Source organism: Chrysemys picta, chromosome 8 (assembly GCF_011386835.1).
Source record: "Chrysemys picta bellii isolate R12L10 chromosome 8, ASM1138683v2, whole genome shotgun sequence".
NCBI classification, from domain to species: domain Eukaryota; kingdom Metazoa; phylum Chordata; order Testudines; family Emydidae; genus Chrysemys; species Chrysemys picta.
The window spans coordinates 38,225,272-38,240,910 of NC_088798.1; the positions used below are offsets into that span (position 1 = coordinate 38,225,272).

The 15,639-nt window shown below is 39.7% G+C and overlaps 1 protein-coding gene across 3 annotated transcripts; it reads right to left on the reverse strand.

Annotated features, from left to right (window-relative positions):
- Nucleotides 1-5,595: 5,595 nt before the first annotated feature.
- VCAM1 (vascular cell adhesion molecule 1) lies at nt 5,596-15,305 on the reverse strand. Of its 3 annotated transcripts, XR_006172281.2 has the most exons (7): nt 15,129-15,304; nt 14,152-14,427; nt 12,640-12,960; nt 11,014-11,280; nt 9,418-9,678; nt 6,634-8,092; nt 5,596-6,029 (listed from the first exon to the last, which is right to left on the reverse strand). XR_006172281.2 is itself a non-coding variant. In XM_008170605.4 (6 exons), exons 1-6 carry the CDS (start codon nt 15,178-15,180, stop codon nt 7,932-7,934), a joined length of 1,338 nt encoding a protein of 445 aa, XP_008168827.2. In that variant the 5' UTR covers nt 15,181-15,304; the 3' UTR covers nt 5,596-7,931. The 3 variants fall into 3 exon arrangements, 2 of the variants coding, with proteins under 2 accessions (XP_008168827.2, XP_005300955.2); XM_008170605.4 differs by having other exon boundaries at nt 5,596-8,092; XM_005300898.5 differs by lacking the exon at nt 9,418-9,678 and having other exon boundaries at nt 5,596-8,092; nt 15,129-15,305.
- Nucleotides 15,306-15,639: the final 334 nt, after the last annotated feature.

Here is a 15,639-nt window from a genome sequence, read left to right on the forward strand (position 1 = left end):
AGCGGCAATAACAATGGGGATATTGGTTTCGCTGAGTTCTATCCGAGTCAGTAAACTGCGTCAGCGCACTTTTAAATTTCCAAATGCACATTCTACCACCATTCTGCACTTGCTCAACCTATAGTTGAACAGGTCCCGACTACTGTCCAGACTGCCTGTGTACGGCTTCATGAGCCATGGCATTAAGGGGTATGTTGGGTCCCCAAGGATAACTATAGGCATTTCAACATCCCCAACGGTTATTTTCTGGTCTGGGAAGAAAGTCCCTTCCTTCAGCTTTTGAAACAGACCAGAGTTCCTGAAGACGCAAGCATCATGTACCTTTCCCGGCCATCCCACGTTGATGTTAGTGAAACGCCCCTTGTGATCCACCAGGGCTTGCAACAGCATTGAAAAGTACCCTTTTCGGTTTATGTACTCGGTGGCTTGGTGCTCCGGTGCCAAGATAGGGATATGGGTTCTGTCTATCGCCCCACCACAGTTAGGGAATCCCATTGCAGCAAAGCCATCCACTATGACCTGCACGTTTCCCAGAGTCACTACCCTTGATATCAGCAGGTCTTTGATTGCGTTGGCTACTTGGATCACAGCAGCCCCCACAGTAGATTTGCCCACTCCAAATTGATTCCCGACTGACTGGTAGCAGTCTGGCATTGCAAGCTTCCACAGGGCTATCGCCACTCGCTTCTCAACTGTGAGGGCTCCTCTCATCTTGGTATTCTGGTGCTTCAGGGCAGGAGAAAGCAAGTCACAAAGTTCCATGAAAGTGCCGTTACACATGCGAAAGTTTCGCAGCCACTGGGAATCATCCCACACCTGCAACACGATGCGGTCCCACCAGTCTGTGCTTGTTTCCCAGGCCCAGAATCGGCATTCCAAGGCATGAACCTCCCCCATTAACACCATGATTTGCACATTGCTGGGGCCCATACTTTGTGAGAGGTCTATGTCCATGTCAATTTCTTCATCAATCTCGTCGCCACGCTGCAATCGCCTCCTCGCCTGGTTTCACTTTGGCATGTTCTGGCTCTGCATATACTCCAGGGCAATGCACATGGTGTTCATAGTGCTCATAATTGCTGCGGTGATCTGAGCGGGCTCCATGATCCCAGTGCTATGGCGTCTTGGCTGAAAAAAGGCGTGAAACTACTGCCTGACGGAGGGAGGGAGGGAGGGGCGAGTGACAACATGGCTTAGAGGGAATTAAAATCAACAAAGGTGGCTGTGCATCAGGGAGAAACACAAACAATTGACACACAGAATGGCCCCCCCAAAGATTGAACTCAAAACCCTGGGTTTAGCAGGCCGTTGATTTCACGAAGGGAGGGGGAAGGAAATGAATACAGAACAAATCTGGTCCATCTATCTTTTACATCTTAGGCTGGCAGCAGATGGTGCAGCATGACTGATAGTCATCAACATCTTCTGGGTGCTTGGCAGAAGATGCTGCATTATGACTGCTAGCCATCATCATCAAGACGGTGCAATAGGACTGCCGGCAGGACTGAGTCTCCAGGAGACAAAACATGTCTGCCCAGGCGCCTCTGACCGAACTCACTGAGGAGTCCAACGCCGATGGATACCAGTCGTAATACAACATCTACTGCCAAAAGGCAAGGATCTGCTGCTGTGTAGCAATGCAGTACCATGTCTGCTGGCACCCAGATGACATATGGTGATGATGAGCTGAGCTGAGCGGGCTCCATGCTTGCCATGGTATGTCGTCTGCACAGGTAACCCAGGTAAAAAGGCACGAAACGATTGTCTGCCGTTGCTCTCACAGAGGGGGTGGGGCCTGACGACATGTACCCAGGATCCCCTGTGACACTGTTTTTGCATCATCAGGCATTGGGATCTCAACCCAGAATTCCAATGGGCGGCAGAGACTGCGGGAACTGTGGGATAGCTACCCACAGTGCAACGCTCCGGAAGTCGATGCTAGCCTCGGTACTGTGGACACAGTCCGCTGACTTAATGCACTTAGAACATTTTATGTGGGGACACACACAATTGACTGTATAAAAACGATTTCTATAAAACCGGCTTCTATAAATTCAACCTAATTTCATAGTGTAGACATACCCTCAGCCAAGATGTTATATTAACTATTTCTTTGCACAAACTAATCAATCACTACTTTTTACAAAGCATTGTGGAAATTGGTTGACACCAAGAGTAATTGGAATGAATTTCTTTATGTTTTTTTTCTTTGAGCTCTAAACCACACATAACAACCAAAATGTCACCATTTCAAACTATTTTATGGTCATGAAACAAGGTTTCCAGGCCAAGTTTAGACCAGGTTTAGAATTACACTTAAGTGTATGTAAATACTATCAGCTTTCATGTAAATATGTTAGTTTGTGATTCTCCATTTCATGAATACAACACCTTCTCCATTTATTTACAAAGCCACAAGTTTCCAAGGAATGCGGTGAAAAGTACTACAAAGAGTACAGTATTAATATGAAAACTGCAATGGATGCTGACATTGCATTGGTTGTTAGTAATATTTCTAAAGCATAAAAAAAAACCAAGAAATACACTATGCTAGAAGAAATTTCTAAATGTGGGAAAATAACATGCAAAGTTGGGGAACGCATTATGTTACTGAATGCAAGAAGGAGAACAAGAAAGGGAGGGACACTGTAATGTATTTATCGAGGATCATACAAAGTTACCATTGTTATAGTAATAAATTTAAAGTGGAAACCTTATAAGGGAAGACTTTAGGATCTATGTACAGTATCTCCCACTTAAAACCATATAAAAAGTCACCAGCATTAGGTACTGAAAACAGATTGTCAAAGGAAAACATCCAAACAGATGTGGGTGACATTGAAAAAACAGTCCCATCAGCCATTATTGGAAAAATGGGTGGTGATGTAGCAGAGAACCCTGATAACAGCAGTGTAATAAACTTGGAGGTCACAGACACAGAAGAAAATGAATGTATGGCAGCAGAAGAAAAGAAACAAGTAGCAGCAGAAGTTGAAAGCAGCAATCCAAGTGATATTGATGACATGTTTCTGGAAGATATGGAAGAAAAAGAACGGTTTCACAAAGGTAATTGTTTACCATGTTGATGTAATTTTTAAATATTTTGATAATATACTTCAATTTATGAAGTACGGTTAAAAGTTTTGAGGTAAAAATATCAACAAATGACAGCACACACAATGGTGAAACAGAGAAAAAGGATCAGGGGGTAGCCGTGTTAGTCTGTATCTACAAAAACAACAAGGAGTCTGGTGGCACCTTAAAGACTAACAGATTTATTTGGGCATAAGCTTTCGTGAGTAAAAATCCGAAGAAGTGAGGTTTTTACTCACGAAAGCTTATGCCCAAATAAATCTGTTAGTCTTTAAGGTGCCACCAGACTCCTTGTTGTTTTTTTAGAGAAAAAGGAGATTGTATTACGTGCTAATATGTGTTACATTTCTTGTCCAGTAACATTTGTGCAGACCCACAAAGTTACAGCCAGACTGGAGGCAAAAGTGAGAAAAATGAGTTTGCACGGCCCTTCATTTCATGACCTGATGACAAGAAGCTGGCTGGGTAATAAGGTAAATGTAAATAACAGTAAACATGGAGGGCAACTGGACTGATTCGTCAAATGTTTTTGAAAAGTTAACTTTATCCTCATTGTCTAATGTAGGTGATCAGTGTGAATTTGAGTGTGTTGTTGAGAAAGCAAGCAGAAAGGTAAGCTATTCTTGTGTTGCTACATGGACAAATTAATTCTATCAATAATGAAATGGTCAAAATAATGGTTTTAAAAAATATTCAAGTCCAAATAGCATGGAAGTATGAATATAAACCAACAGCTGCAGCAGTTTGCTGTATTTCCTGCTGCCAAACGTGTATTCAATAGTATTTTGATTTATATACCTGAGGTACAGTACTTGACATGTTGAAGGCAACATTAGTTTTACTATAGAGTTCAGTGGGGCCATGACTCCAACATGGTATCTGCACTAGTTAGTCAGTTTTTAAAGTAAGTAAGACAGAACATGTGGGTGTTAAAAATAAAGAAATGCTTGTAATCTGTGTTCCATATCAACTTGTTTTTAACAGTTAGTATCCTTTCTAGGTATGTATTTATGAAATACATTATATTCTTTGTGTGACAGAATGATTAATCCATTTAATACAAGCTCATGCGTAAACAGGTATAAGCCACGCCATCTCTGGAGTAGTTTCCACTAGTATTCTGCCAGGAAGACAGAGAAATGAAATTTGAGATGGTAAATGTTAATAATTTTTCCTGCCCACCCTGGGGGCAAAACATATTTTAATAAAGGCAGCTAAGCACAGTCTTAAGTAATAGTAAATACAATGTGATGTAAGGGAATGAATAAAAGTAAGCAGGTACTTAAGCAATTATTTAAACTGGAAAAAGTATAATCTCAAGCACATAGTTTGCTTAATTGACCAGTATAACTGCAGATTTTTTCTCTTTTTTAAAATGAACACTGAGTGGAATCATGCAAAATGATATACTTCCTTACAATGCACTAGGTCATTGGATTATTGTGATAAAATGTTTTCCATTCTTATTCTTTGGGATTGTCTCAACTAATGAGTACTACATAATAACATTCAAATACAGCTAGTAGCTGTGATGTTTTTTCCTGTATTATTATTGTGGGTTTTCAATAAATTGAATAGATACAAATAAAAATAAACTTTGTTGTAAGGTTTGGAATTATGCAAACTGCATTTCAAGAAATAAAATGCTAGTTTGAAGAATTTTTTACTGTGTTGATAATGTATATTTAAAAAATATACTCTGTACTGTTTTAATAGAGGCACTCACAATATTACTTTCTCATGGGTATTAGTGAGAAATTACAAATGAGATTATCTATATGCATTGTTTTGAAAAATTCTAAAATTGTTCGAATTATATTAACAGTGACATGTGTATGTATATTTACACTTACAGTTAACATTAATGGAAACAAAAGAAATGTTAATAATTGAACCCATCTGTGATGAGACAAGATATGAAAGAAACTTGCTGAGAACTAGTACTTATTTCTGTAGTTAACATGAAGTGTTAGCATGAAGTGGTTTTCAATAAATGTGATTTAACAACAATATAAGAGAGTACGTTCCTGATAGCTACAGATAAAAATGAGAATAGCACATACTTATGCTTACTCTCTTTAATAATAGACATTGACTGAATTGGTAGGATTGGAGTCAGTCTCCACCCCCTCTACTAGAATGGAAGGAAGGATGATGATTGTCACGCTGTCTGGAGTGGCTCACGATCATGAGTGCCAACCTCAGGGCAGACCGTCAAGAAGCAGGGCAGAAGCTCCAAACTGGTTGTATATGCTATAATTAGATTTCACCAGTCCAGTAACAAATGTGAACTACTAAAGCACTAAACAGTCTTATTGTGGTGTCACAAACTGTCCCCTTGGGCATTCCAGTTCATCTTGCCACCCAGGCAAGCTAGACGTAATGCTCTACACCAAAGATCACAAAATATTCAGGTAACTTCCTGTCCCAGGAGACCTATCACTTACCCCAGGTCAATTGGTATCTTAGAGCTCAGACCAAAGACAACACTGTAGCCAAACCTATAGTAAACTATCTAAGGATTTATTAACTAAGAAAAGAATTAGAATTATTACAAAGTTAAAGGTGGCAAGCATACATACAAATGAGTTAGTCTATGGTTTTACAAAGTGATAAGGTTGTAGTGATCTGTCAGCTCTAAATGTCTTTTAGGGCTAACCCAGATTGACCCTGGGGATCTCAGATTCTCTTTCGTAGTTCTGGCCCTGTAAGAGTCGAACAGAAAAAGAGATGAAAAAAAATTCTTGTCAGCTGTTTTTATTTTCTTCTTCCAGAATTCAAGCTTATGGGACAAGCCCTTTTGCACGTAGCCTCTTCATGGGTGCAAGGGGATAATTAACAATGTCTTTGTATTGTGATGTTCCACAGTGGCACACTTATTTTTGATAGGCCTTCTTGAGGGGCAGGAGATGATCCCTCCTGCCTGGTTCACAGTTCTATAGTTACAAAGCAAAAACTTAAATGTTACTGCATAGCATGTGATAAAGAAATGATCTGTGACGTTAAGGCATGTTGCAACTTACAAGCATTTCATAAGGTCTAAACACTAAACACATTGTTATAAGTTCAATACCCTCTTAACCATACTAACACAAAGACAGGTTCCCAGCAATTACTTTGTCGGTGTTTGGCTGAGGCCTAAAGCCTTGGCACAGGCTGCCTCGAGGCCTGCCGGTATCTCAATGATACCACAGAAGCTGTGGTTCCGCTTTCCAAGCAGAAGGGAGAGAACCAGTGTGAAGTTCTAGGGGGCAAATTCAACTCTGAGAGGCCCAGCCAGGCCCAAGGTATTGTTAAGAAGAGATGACCCTGGCAGACTTTTTACTCCCTTGGAGTTGTGCTCCAGGCCCTGAGTCCTGCTTTATCGCATGCTTCCTTAACTAGGGAAGATCTTTCTTTCTTCAGGATTGGCAGAAGCAGCATGTTAGGTGTCTTTTACATAGATTAACAGATTGACATCTCTTCATTTCTTCTCCTGACAGAATTTTCTAGTACCCAGGACCATATACTGCTTTGTGACAACTAATTCATAAAACTTACTAAGTCTACTGCAACTGCTGCTTTTGTGTTGGTGCCATCTATAGAATATACACATTAACTCTCTGAGTTTTCCCTCCTACAGGCCAGTCTGTGTCCTGGGTCCCATTATTGTTACACACACCATACAAGATAGAAAACAAAATAAATAAATACACCACCTAGTTTCAGCATTTTGACCACTTTGCTTTTCAAAGAAATAAGGATTAACAAGTGGGAATAAAGCAAACATACATGTTGCATCTCACTATTACATGGGCATTGGTTGGGAATTTCAACTGAATAAACATTTCTATGAACAAAAATACAGTACCAAGAACAGGAGACAGTGAAATATTTAGAAACTTCATCTAAATATGTTAGATCACAAATTCTGTGTCTATTCAATAAGAGTTGAATATGTGTATTGGAGCCTTATTACCATTTATGATTAACCGCAATACCCCAAGGTGGATTTATTTTAGTGCAAAAGTCTATAAAGCATGTCCATTTAGAGTTAACTTCTAAATTATGGGCCTGCCCACAGTGAAGTCAATGAAAATCTTGCTATATACTTTGAAGTAACAAGACCCCAAATAAATACCATACCATTGTACATCTCACATGTTATAGTTGATTATATCTTAACCCCAAACAGATACTTGCTGAATTACATTTATAATTGTTACATGCATATCAAAAGCTTTGGCACATTTATTAAACAAAAGTTTAAAAGTTTTTAATTGACTCTGAAGGATTTACATTTGTGACAATTAATTAGAAACAAAAGGCCAAATTCTCTTCTCATTTATACTATGCACTTTTACTGGAGCCAATGGAGTTATGTTGGCATAAATAAGAGGAGGACCTGGAACACATTACATGCAGTAGGAAAGTACCACCACCAAACATTTACACAAATTATATTTAAAACACTCACTATTAAGTAATGCCAAAATAGTCTAATCAGTTCAAATAGTGTTGGTTTATATCTCAGGAAACAACAGTTCTATGTACAGCTGCAATAGGATATTGGAATTTCCAAACTGGGGTGTTCACTTGAATGTGTTTATAATACATATGTATAGGAAATGGGATACTATCTACAAACTTAGCACTTCAAAGAACTCTTCTTGTTGAGCATGCTTCAATAGGGAAGCAATTCACCTATTTCTAAGGCAGTGTCTTATTTTTCCCTTTAATGTAAAGGCTGTTGTATTTATCACAGTACAGAACATTTTTTCATGTTTTTCACGACAGTGTTACAAAAAGTCACTTGCATGTCATATAAGGTCATGGAATGAAGAAGGTTAGTCACTTGCTTAAACATTTGGTTTTGGTGCATTTACAGGACTGTAAGATCCATTTATCTTTGCTTTCCTTGACCTGTAAACCAATATTGCAAGTGCAGGGGTTGCCACTGTTGATAAACAAGAGAGCACAACAATCACAGGAATCACAAAATCTGTTTCTTTCACCATTTCTGCAAAACGAGAAAAAAAAAAGAGGAGACAGAAGAAGCTGATTAAAAACTGTTACACATAGATGTATGCACATCACTGTAAAGGCAATGTTACTGTTATGTCATCTTCCTCTCCTCCAGTTTTGAGCATATTGTCTGACCCCTTTGAATTCTTTCACTGGATTCCTCTCTCTTACTGCATCACATTCAAGGTCTTGTCCACATGTACAAGGCCCTCTGTAATCTTGGTACATCTACATCTCTGATCCTATTTCCCCACCCTACCCTCTTTCCAATCTGTTCATCTTTCTGTTGCCATCATCTCCTGACTCCTCCCACACTGGGTTCACACTTTTTATAATGCAGTTCCCTATGCCCAGTGGTGTCTATCGGACAAAGATTTTCATAGAGGAACTCTAGCTTTCTTGAGCTCCACTTATGCTCACTAATTCAGGGTATTTTAGAACGTGCCCCTCAGTACTATGCTCCATGATATTCTCCCCTGGAGCTCCAAAATGAACGTGAACATGTGCATGATATAGTCTGGGGCACTGAAGCAGCTGTTCCACATGGATCCTGCTCTGAAAGAGCTATCCTCCCATGTTAACAGCTATGAATGGGTGAATTGACTTTATTATGATTTTAGTTTCTCATTTTTCTGAGTGGAGCAGTGCCCCAGCTGTTGCAATGGGACAGACCCTACTGCCTTCAACTGGAACACGCTCCTGGTTCTCATCTGCATCGCACTCTCCATCCTCCTTCAAATCCCTTCTTCAAACCCACCTCTTCAAGCAATCTGTCTTGCATTCTCTTCTTCAGTAAATACCATCCCTAATCAACTTAATCATTGTTCAGTGTCTTGGGTTTGTTAGTCTTACGTAAGTTCAGGCCTGTTTGGCATAGTACACAATAAAGCATGTTGTAAGCTGGCTGCTCCAGGGAGGACCAGGAGGCATTCTCCCCCAAGCAGACAGAGTGCCTCCAGCAGGTCCCCAGCGCACATCAAGGCGCCCTCTATCTCTTTTTGTGGGGTTCAGGCTTCTTCTCCTTATGTGCCAATCTTGCTCTGCAGACTGGTGCATAGAGGAAGTGGGGCTATGCCTGCCTTCTCCTCACCTCCCTTGAGCCACTGTGCCACTTTGGGGTAGCATTGCTAAGAGTATCAGTGCTGTATAGGAAGCTATTACATTATTGATATTCACTAGTGAACTGTTCTGTTATGTTTTTCACCACTAACCATGGTATATCTATGTGTGGGTGAACAGTACACTAGCTGTGCTAACAGCAACCTTTCAATCACTGAAAGATAACAATACAAGTAAGTTCAAAGCAACATATATGCCTACCTACAACAGTTATCTCAATCACATCAGTGTTATTTCTAGTCTCATTGTTATTTCCAGTCTCATGGTGTATGCCTGTGTCATTTTTGCTGACTGTAGAGGTGTCATTCTGTGATGAGAGGATGTTTGTGTTGCTTGGATGGATCTTTTGCGGGACTGTCTGTGGAGGTGAATTACTATAGGTTGTACTCATAATAGTGATATTTTCCCCTTCATCAACATTGTCTGATGGAGATATTAACTCTGTAGTATTCTGGGGAGGAACTAAAAGGAAAGAAAATGTCGGGTAAGATTTAAATGCAAATGTAGAGACTGACAATCTACAGCAGGCTCTCAGGGCATTAATTCAGTTGAATGATTCACTACAATCTTTTCTTTAAAATTTACTTGATCACTAGCTAAAGGTACTTTCTAGTCTTCACACAGTGCTGCTGGCAGGAAGGATATTTTATTAATTGATGGACATAGCACCCTTCACTTTATACCGAACTTTTTTTCTTTAATTTAAAATGATTATGTATATTCATGAAAGGAGAAAAATAGACAAGCATGGCTTCTGAAGTCCTCATTCTACAGAACAGGCACAGCAAAGGCAAAGACAAAGAATCAGAAGCTAAAAGAGAGCATGTTTGCCCAGCCTTCAGACATGTGACCTTTCTCTGAGAAAATCATTAGGATTCCACAGTTTCAAACCCTGTTTTGCGGGACGCCAGTGTAAGGGACTGTTAAAAGATTTTGGAGAACAATTGTTTTCTGACATCTGGATCCTTCTGGAGAACAGACTTCACTGTTGATCTGTTCCTATTAATTATATATGACAAGACCCTGGGTAACTCACTACATGACACACACAACATTAAAATCCTAGGGAATGACAAAAAATGACCCTAAAACCTAGAGTCTGAAGAAATTGCTGATATTTTAGACCATGTTTTATGCCTCTAGCAAAAAACTGAACAAACCCCACTTCATTAACATAGAGAACATTATTTTAACTGACCTTTGACATCAAGCATTATGTTTTTAAATTGCTGTCCGAGCTCGTTGCTGGATTCATATTCATACATTCGTGCATCCTCTAGCCGAGCCCCATATATGATATATCTGCCACTTTCACATACTATGGGTATGTCTACACAGCCCATGGCAGTGAGCCTTTCAGCTGGGCTGACAGCCTCAGGCTTGTGGGGGTTGTGCTACCTCTTAAAAATTGCTGTGTGGATATTGTGGCTTGGGCTGGAGCTCGGGCTCTGAAGCCCAACTCTCTCCCTAGAGGTCAGAGCTCAAGCTCCACACCAAGCCACAATTTAAACATGCTGCCAACACAGCTATTTTTAGTGCAGTAGCTCAAGCCCTGTGAGCCCGAGTCTGTCACCTCGGCATGGAGGCTTTCTGCAGGCTGCCAGTGGCTGTGTAGATGCACCCGATGGGGATCTAGTGATTCAGAGAGCTTTGCATGAGATACATTTTACCCTTAATGACTAAGGGCCAGTCTTGACCTCACAGAAGCCAAAGGCAAAATTCTCACAGATTTCAGTCTGAGCAAGATTAGCCCTAAAATTTCGAAACAAGGCTTACAATGTATCATGTTGTACACACCTTGAACAATTAAGTCCACAGTTTTTTTCTCTCTTCCAAACTGGTTAACTCCTTCACACTCATAAAGCCCCAAGTCTTCAGCCTTTACGTTATTTATAGTTAAAGTTGCATTTTCAGAAAGAAACTGCGACTCTCCACTGATGGAATGCTTTGTCCAGGAGATCTTTGGAGATGGATTACCATAGCTGGTACATGTCATTGTCACAGCTCCCCCTTCTTTCACTGTGGTGGAGGGGGTGACAGAGACCGTCGTATTTCTTGGTCCATCTAAAACAAAGGATCCATTTTTAGTTATTAATAACGAGCAAAGAGAGGGTTCTTTATTAGGTGCTAGATTGTCAGCCCTGGACACTGAAATCCTCTATTTATCCTCAAATCAAATACAGCACAGATAGCTTTTGAGCTTCAGTGCAAGCCCTCCTTAGCCAATGTGCCTCAGTCCTGACCAAGAGGGTCTGTTTATATGGATGGGAGGGCAGTACAGTCTCAATCCCCACTCAGTCCTTGACCTGAGATTGCCATCACTCTGAGGGCTAAATGGGGACTAGCCCTTATGCACTGCACATTGGGACAACTCCCCTCTCCTTTTGTACAGCCCCTATAAGGGCCACTCATTCACAGCCCCTGTGCTCAGGGGACTGCAGAAGATGTGACTTACGATAGATTATGATATATTTGATTTGTGCCTGCAAAGAGGTGGCAGACTCCCTATACTGTCACATTTCTGCCTGCAGTCAATTGTAAGTACCAAACTGGGCCCTGATCCTACAATGAGTTCCTTGGGTGCGCAAGGATCTGTCCAGAGGATGCTCATTACAGGATTGGGGCCTTGGAGGCTAGGATGACACCCCTTTGGAATTTTGACCATGAATTCTACTGTATATTTGTTTTTGTGACTTTGCTGTCCAAATGTAGTTAAACTGTATTCATTATAGGGATAACTTTATTGTATACACCTCCCGTCAGACATGTGAATCACATTATGAAATTTCCTAATAGTGCTGTATAGGGTTGAAAAAGAATTAATAAATAATGGTGAAGCAAAGGACTCTGACTTGTCATTGTCTGATTGCTTTGATTGATGCAATGCACCTAGGTGTCTTGGCAACAATCTTATATTTTAAATAAACAAATAAATATTATAGGGAATGATCCTGCAGTTCTTTTTCAGAGACTGAATCTGAAGTTGAGTTTTGCCAAAGGCAGGACCTACAGGACTGGGCCTGTCATAAGGAGAATTTAATTAAAAGGCACAGGGACAGGTGAAAAGATTGATTTTCAGGTGAGATTTCAAAGAGGTAGTGAATGAAGCAGACAATAGATGACATTTATAATTTATCATATTTTAAGCTTTACTGGAGGAAATGGTCTTTAAAAGAAATTCATAGATTGCAAAGACAACGTTTGACACAAATGGTTATTCTTCACATGAAGGGATTACAAGACTGTGCCCAGAGATGATATGACCTAAGGGTCATGTCCTATCCTTGATCTTTTTGCACTACAGTCACTGACATCAGTGTGAGATCCAGTGTGGATCAGGAGTACTTTTTTATATCCCTAACTTTGTAGCCCTGGTCCATGAATCCTAATGTAAAATTTAACCCCTAATATAAATATACTTACAGTTTACACTCAATCTCTGTGAAGTCTGTCTTTTCTTGGGTTCAAATTCCATTTCATCAATTGGTAATTCAGCCACACAAGTAATCGCTTTCCCAATGTCTTCAAAGGTGGGGATAAAAGTCAATGTCAGACTTTTTGTCTCTGTGGTTATGGTGCTTCCTTCCTCATAAAACTCTTTCATGCCAAGAACAGATCCATCTTTCTCAAGCTGCATCTTCAAACGCTCAGAAGGATACACTTTGGGAACCATACAGGTGATATTGGCTTTTTCCCCAACATTCAGGGGTGTGCTGATCTCAATGACTGGATCACTGGGAAAAGCTAAAAGAACAATACCATTACTTTTTACTAGAGAAAAGCCAAAGAGACAACCATTGAAACTAGAGCCAGAATTGAAAGTCCCTCAAGTTCACATGTGTTCATGACTTGGCTTTTGATTAAGTCCACTACAGTCATGAAATATGGGTCCATATTTTGGGGTTTTGACCCTCCAGATTCTTTTCACACACACACTCAAAGTTTGGGGTTTTTGGATCTGGGGTTGGATCCATCTTTCTTTTTAATACATGTCCATGTTAAAAACAGTGTGGCATTTTATGAAAGATAGAAAAACACTGATCTTTTTTAATTGATAGAATTAGAAAATAACAGCTACCATATATATATATATTTCTAAATTAGTGACAGACAACAATAATACTGTTCTTAGAAATAACTGGAATAAAAAGGCATAGCATGTGCTGTATCTCCATTTAGAAGGCCCAGCATCTTTTAATTTTAATTATTACCCACAGCAGCTATTGAATGTGGCTCCCAAATAACTGCAGCTACCATTAAATATAAAGACCTTCCTATGCCAAGCCAAAATATTAAGGTATATGGGACTGATTTGTTCCCAACGAACTCAATGACAAAACTGCCATTGATTTCAGTGGTGTAGAAAATATGCCTTGTATCTGCAGCTAATATACTGGCAGGCAGAGTGAATTTACAAAATCCCTGTAATATGAGCCAACTCCTGCTCACTTCACCAGAGTAGGCCTGTTGGAGTTAATGGAACAATTTGCATCAGTAAAGTGGGCAGGATTTGGTCCTAAGGCCAGATCCAATACTCACTGATATCAACAGAAAGACTTCCATTGACTTCACTGGGCTTTGGATCAGGCCCTTAATACTCAAATTTTCCCCAAACATTTCCACCCAGAGCATATTTTTTTTCAGCTTTTTGAACACTTCAAGGGGACTGTCTTCTGGCTTTCATATACTTTGAGGAAAAGACCAAGAGCAAATAAAACCAGAAAGATTAAATTCACTCTAGATAGCCTAGTTCAAGATGCCTAATAAGAAATCCCTGCACCAATCTATGACCCCTACCAGGAAATATATGTTTAAACCATATCAGAATTGTTGTGCTAGGGATATAATTGACCCTCCACTGTAGGAATGATTAATCACATTTATTTTGAATGAGCATTGCACCAATGTCATATATAAAGGGAATAAATCACTTACAGTAAACATCAACCCTGATGCTTCTTTCTTCTTTCCGACTGCCACAACATGCACTGCAGAGATACTCATGCTCATTCTCAATGCCAACAGGATCCATGGTCAAGATGGAGCTGCTCCCCATGTTCGTCACTGACCCACCTAGGGGGTTGTCCATCTGGGTTCTCCAAGAGAAACTTGGGGATTCACAGCCAGTAGTACTACAGGTCAACTCAAGTTTATCTCCAATCTGAGCAGGAACGTTGTAGTCAGGTGTAATCTTAATGTCAAAAGCTTTAGCTGAAAAAGGGAGAAAAATGCAAACTCAGCAGCATTCATTGCTCATGTTCTCCTTTGCACTGGCAATCTAGTATGGTATATGAGATTATTAAAGCCTGCCTCTTGTTTTACTATTTTTAAACTAATAGTTGCATAGGGCAAGTTAAACTATTAATAATTAGCACTTAAATAGTACTTTCCATCTCCAAAATACTCTACACACATTAACTAATCAACTGATGAACAATGTAAATCCATTGAAGTCAATGGAGCTACACGACTTTACACCAGCTGGGATCTGTCTCTAAAACTTTGCAGCAGACTAATAGGTAAATACGTTACCAAGGAAGGTTATAGAATCACCTTCACTGCAGATATACCTGACTAATACTATACTTGACTGATATCTATCAGGGATGCTTCAGGGATAATAAAATCAAACCTACAGTGATGGGCTAGAGATCTCTTCTAACTGAAACAATTCTATGATTCTATAGTGCAATACATTTTTTAGCAAACTAAATTACAAAATGACTGCATTACTACAGAGTAGTCAGTGCTGAATAAAATGTTTCTTGCTAGTTAAACAGAACATCTTAACTGAGCTTAACGAATTTTTATTTACTGAAATGCAAAATCAGTTTCCATAAAGAGAAATGATTCTAAAATAAAGGAAAATTCAAATTAATTACAATTGATTAAGTAACAAAACAAAAACTCACAAGTCACAAACCCCAGTAAAAGCACTGTCACTGATGAAATTATTCTTCCCATTTGTGTAAATTTTTGCAATTGATATATTATGAAAAGAAAGCTAACTCCAAACCCTGGATCTCTGTTCTCTCTGAAGAAACACGGTGTGAGTCTGCAGCTCTGAAAATGACAGAACAGTTACTCGGCTCTTTATAACAATTCTGGTTGGGGTGGAGTGACGGAAATCTCTAGATGGGGATACCCACAGCAGTTAGGAAAAATCCCCCTGTAGGCTGTGTAGATGGTTTCAGCGCCCTCTACTGCTTTCAGATACAGGATTACAATGTTTATTTTTCAAACTAATTCCAAAACTGAACTAGCAAAATAAATATACCAGAGATGGAGAATATCAAGAACACTTCAGATGAGAAAAATCTTTTTAAGCCCAGGATAAAATTATTTTAGCATTGTTATTGCATATCACAGGTATAAGGAGCAAAATAAGGACCTGATCGTGCAGATCGTCAGTCATGTGAAAGA

Coding starts and splice junctions, on each gene's coding strand:
- VCAM1 (XM_008170605.4), bottom strand. CDS start 15,180: ATGGGAAGAATAATTTCATCAGTGACAGTGCTTTTACTGGGGTTTGTG. Junction 11,281..12,639: donor ACAGAGATTGAGTGTAAACT/GTAAGTATATTT, acceptor CCTTTGTTTTAG/ATGGACCAAGAAATACGACG. Junction 8,093..9,417: donor GATTGAGATAACTGTTGTAG/GTAGGCATATAT, acceptor CTCGTTTTGCAG/AAATGGTGAAAGAAACAGAT.